The sequence below is a fragment of the Sinocyclocheilus anshuiensis genome, unplaced genomic scaffold, assembly GCF_001515605.1.
Source record: "Sinocyclocheilus anshuiensis isolate Anshui unplaced genomic scaffold, SAMN03320099.WGS_v1.1 scaffold536, whole genome shotgun sequence".
Classification (NCBI taxonomy): Eukaryota; Metazoa; Chordata; class Actinopteri; order Cypriniformes; family Cyprinidae; genus Sinocyclocheilus; species Sinocyclocheilus anshuiensis.
Window position 1 is genome coordinate 1,672,653 of NW_015557179.1, and position 5,326 is coordinate 1,677,978.

Consider the following 5,326-nt stretch of genomic DNA (forward strand, 5'->3'; position numbering starts at 1 on the left):
ATCCGGGAAAAAATGTGAAAATGCTTGAGGTCACAATGGCAGGCATTCTGAGCACTTTATGTAAATGATGATCTTTTGGGATGAGCGGCAACTAAAATTCCACCATAATCTTTTGGTCTTGGACAATCTGCTGCAGAGATTCAGAGAATGAACTCAGTTTTATGCAGTAACAAAGAGGATAATCTCTATTACAGATAAAAGCAGGGCAGAGACCATAGTTAGTCAAGATGTCATTTCATTGTCTTTCTAGGGATTTATTAGAGAAGGTTAACATGAGACTCCTTAATAAAGAGCACACAACTTTTCCATTATTTTAAAATTCCCAGATACTTCCAGCTTGTGGGAATCCTCAATTTGGAGCAAATAATTACATTTGCTAGGCAAAACTGTCTGAATGGTTTCCTAAAAACAAAAACAAAAAAAATCATATGAAATTATGTATCATGTGAAAGTGAAACATCATGCTGCAATATTTCATGTTCGTTTCGGAGGTTAGGTTGATTTTGTTTTACTCTGAAATTAAACTTAAAGGGATAGTTCACCCAAAAGTAAAAGTAGTATGTGGGTAAGCAAACAGTCGACGGTAGCCATTGATTTCCACAGTATGAAAAAAAATACTATGGAAGTCAATGGCTGCCGTCAACTGTTTGCTTACCAACATTCTTCAAAATATCTTATTTTGTGTTCAACAGAAGAAAGAAACTCATACAAGTTTGGAAGTGGATGTTGAGTAAATAATGACCAAATTTAAATTTTTGCGTGAACTATCCCTTTAAAATTTAGGCATATGAAAACTAATAAAGTTGATGTGGAAAAACTGCTGTGCGAATACTTCAGTGTCATTTATTTGCAACTGACTGAGAACAGGCTTTCTGGTGACATTATCTTCACTGTCTCAAACCCACACTGCTCCTCATCAGACCACAACAGGCAGAGGGCATTATGGGAATCTCTGGTGCAATGTTTTGGTCCCTTTAGAAAGCGCTATGTGTCATTTGGACAGCAGTCAGCCTCAGAGCACATTCTCCATTGGCACCAAACCAGGAGAACAGGGCTTGGCCTCCAGACACAATCGCCATGCCCTCCAACACCCGCTACCACCGCTCATCTGAGCCTTCTGTCTGCTTTGAGTGACTTTGCAAATGCATCAAAGTGTCAAGGGTGGGAGCTGAAACTCTGACATACCGACACTGCTGAGGGAGCTGCTACTCTCGGAGTCTGATGGCATTGTGGACAGGATGCTGTAGGTGGACCCTGCGGAGGAGAGAAAACACGATTAATAACCCAACACTGACGCTTACAGGTCTTTAATCAACAAAATGCTCAATGCTGGCAGAAAGGTAGCACTTAAGAAAATAGAGAATAATTCATCTGCAACGCTCCGGAACATTTATTAGAGGCAGAACAATAGGTCCATTTCAATTATTTTTTTTACATTCACACATCAAATCAGTTTGTCTACATGCGTTCTATTTATGGGGTCTATTTATTGATTTAATAATAAAAAAATTTTTTGTAGAAATATTCACTTAACAGCTATTCATTCTCAAGGTGACCAACACACAGCCTAACAGTTAGACATAGCCCAAAACATGCTATGCAAAAATTAAGATCGCACAATAACACTGAATAAATTTAACAAAAAAAAATCATCATTACTGTAATTATTATTGTAATAATTTAAACAACAAGAATGTATTATTACAATAACAATAGCTTAATTATAATAACAATTAATAATATTATCTAAAATGTAAATATATTATTAAGAAAAATAATGTTAATAAAATAAAAAGTGATCACCATACATGATTATTATTATATAAATTAGTATTATATAAACATTAGTAGTAATAGTATTCTAAATATATTATATTATTATTATTATTATTATTATTAAGTAGATCAAATAAAAAACTAAATGAAATGTGATATGAAAACACTATTATATAAACATAAATGTATTCTTATTATTCTTCTTATTATTAGATATTCAAAATTAAAATATCTATAATGAATGTTTTTGCTATAGTCTAATGAAGTTAGATGAAAAGTCAATTAATGAAGATAATGAAAAGTTACTATGCAAATTAATCAGACACTTCAAAAGGATCAGTACTGTTCGTAAATATCATGTCTGACTTTTATGGAAATGCCAGCAAACTTTGAGGCTTGAAATGATCACAGAAAACAGAAAGACACTGAAAGACACTATACAACAAAACCTCATGCTCTATTATGGGAAAACATGAGTATTCCAAAGAGTGTTACTACAAAAACTCCTGAGTATGTAAGCAAATATGAATCAAAATGAAATGGATAATTGAATCTTTGAGATTCTTTGCAGCTCTTCCACTGCAGGGCTCCTCCTCTTAATGAGCAGAGTGTGTGGTGACAAGGACACGGTTCATTATCACAGGCCTGAATCCACACACACACACTCGCCCGCAGAAGATCACAGAAACTCGAATCTTCCTTCACGCTCTTATCACATCATCCGAGACACAGTTCTGCTTCTGAAGAGCAACTTCAGCAACAGACTTCAATGCTTCCCGTAGCCTGAAATAACTTCAGGGTGGCGACGACTGAGTGCAAGTGCTACAGTTGCAAGGTTTTTTTGGTGGGGTGAAAGGCAGATGGAATAAATAGATATTGTATAACGTCTGAAAGCAGACACGTAGTCCTACGAGTCCTGTCCAGGAAGATAGGCTTCAGAAATAGACATCATGGTTTTTAATGCACTCCTAACAAAAGGTACTTTGCAGTGAGGATGGATAGAAATACATTCACAGGAACACACGTGGAGCTGCACGCACTTAATGCATCAATGTTTCAATGGCTATAAAAGACAGACGTCACTAAAAAGGCCTAAAGGAAACTCATAAACTAGCCTATTTCCAATCAATGCAAATTAGCAATAGCTAAATTCTCTGATGGCAGTAACTGGTACAACAGGTCCATCAACAAACCTCTGGTGGTGAGATTCCCCCCTTCTATGTAAAGCGCTTTGAGTGCCCAGAAAAGCGCTATATAAATGTAAGGAATTATTAATTAATTATAAACCCATGCTGAATCTGTGGTTATAAAGTGAAGTGACATGTGGCCAAGTATGGTTACCCATACTAGGAATTAGTGCTCTGCATTTAACCCATCCTAAGTGCACACACACAGCAGTGAACATACACACAACCGTGAACACACACCTGGAGCAGTGGGCAGCCATTTTTGCTGCGGCGCCCGGGGAGCAGTTGGGGGTTCGGTGCCTTGCTCAAGGGTACCTCAGTCGTGGTATTGAAGGTGGAAGAGAGCGCTGTACATTCACTCCCCCCACCTATAATTCCTGCCGGACCGGAGACTCGAACTCGCAACCTTTGGGTTACGAGTCCGACTCGCTAACCATTAGGCCACGACTTCCAACTAAAGTACTGTAGTTGTAAATATTGTCTTGCAGTTTTGTGTAATTTGGAGGTTAGTTTGTCAACCAAAAAAAATATTCATGATATTAATTTCAAAGGAAAGTCACTTCAGAGGTGGTGGTTTTTGTTACATTTTTCAAGAAACTATCATTCACTAGGATAGTAAAAAGGAGTAAATTTTCAATATCCTGTTGACTGAATCTTATGGTGCTTTTCCACTGCACGGTACCAACACTACCACCTCGGTTGAGCCGTACTGATGCTAAAATGTGACGTGTTAACACTGCAGACCACTGATTGGTCAGAGAATCGTCACTACCAGCGTCATTGGATTTGCGACATGAGACACCAAACCACGGCAGTACAAGACTATAATCCAACCCACTTTGAAGCGGTACTAACTGCAGTGGAAAAGCAAGCGAGCCGAGCCGTACCACGCAGTGGAAAAGCACCATTAGACCATATAAAAAGCAAAAAATGCTAAGTGTTGCATTTTGTGTGAAACATTTTGGCGTCAGAGTTCAATGCATGTGCATAACAATACATCACAAAATCTTTACATTTTTGTGAAAAACACTGAAGCAGTTAACTACAACTAAAACTACAACTATTAAAAATCATTTTTATTAACAGAAATAAATCTGAAATAAAATAAATATTAGTTGAACTTTAAACAAAGTTAGAAATGTGCAACTAACTCAAATAAAAAGTTTAAAAACTGAAATACTAAAATTACTTAAACTGAAATAAAAAAGCTAAATGTAAATATTAAAAAACTAATATAAAATGACAAATATCAAAAAATACCTAAATTAATCTTTAACTAAAATAAAAATGAAAAATATACAAATAAAAGCCAATAAAAAAAAAACTAAACAATATAATAGTATATAATGCTATATATTTTATTTGAAATTCTTATAATATTTAATTATTTAAATTAATTTAATATTTAAATTAATAATAGTACAATATTTGAGCAGAGACACATTTGGCCAAGTTTATGTTGGACAGATTTTAAAACAATAGCGGTAGTCCTTGCCTGTCCTGGTGCATTAAGTAGGTCAGAGATGGCATGCTTTGCCCTGGGCATCCTTTGTTTGTTTGTTTCCTGCTCTGCACACAACTCCAACAGTTGTTTCAGGCAAGCAGACGATCAAACCCCCAACAACCCTCCAGCATGCATCACAAATACAGCATGAACATGCGCTACTATGACTAATTCAGCTGAATTTTAAATCCTGCTATATGGCAAAAAAAAAGAGGATCCACAGGCAGCGAGTGAACATGCTCCGAGTGTCTTCCTGAAAAATGAACCAGTGCTACAGACAAAAGCTGAAGGCTGAAGCTTAATAATGGATGAACTCAAGAGCATTCATCCAAAAAACACATTTATCCTTTAGCTTTGACAGCTTAGCAGAATCTGTTTGTACGGGGTTGAGCTTGAGTCACAAGATCTTATTACATCATGATGATAATCTATTCAAACATTGTCTCATAGGTTAAATTCACACAGCAGCAGAATATGCTTGTCTGTTTTAGAGTTACATTCACACACACTTCAGTTAGAAACCAGAGAAACAACCGCATTTCATAAACTCAAATAAACTAAAACCAATAAATAGAAATTAATAAATACTATAGACATAAAAAACTAATAAAAAAAAATCACAAAAAACAAAAACATTATTAAAACTTTAAAATTAAAGTGAAAACAAAATATAAAAATAAAATCTAACTCAAAACATTAACAAAAACTATAACAGTGATACTAAAACTAACAATGCAGTGAAGCCGTTTTGGCAATATATTATTATACTGAAGCCAAATCAAGCCATGGGATGCAAAATAAATAAATAAATAAATAAATTAGGGATGCACCGAATGTTCGGCAACCAAAATTATTTGGC

General features: G+C 35.5%; 1 protein-coding gene across 1 annotated transcript in view; it reads right to left on the reverse strand.

Annotated features, from left to right (window-relative positions):
• LOC107678499 (disks large homolog 5-like) overlaps positions 1-5,326 on the reverse strand; it is a 67,157-nt gene that overhangs the window by 39,066 nt on the left and 22,765 nt on the right. The window contains exon 2 of the mRNA XM_016473778.1: positions 1,186-1,254. Coding sequence (XP_016329264.1) covers positions 1,186-1,254 — 69 coding nt within the window. The remainder of the gene's footprint in view (positions 1-1,185; positions 1,255-5,326) is intronic.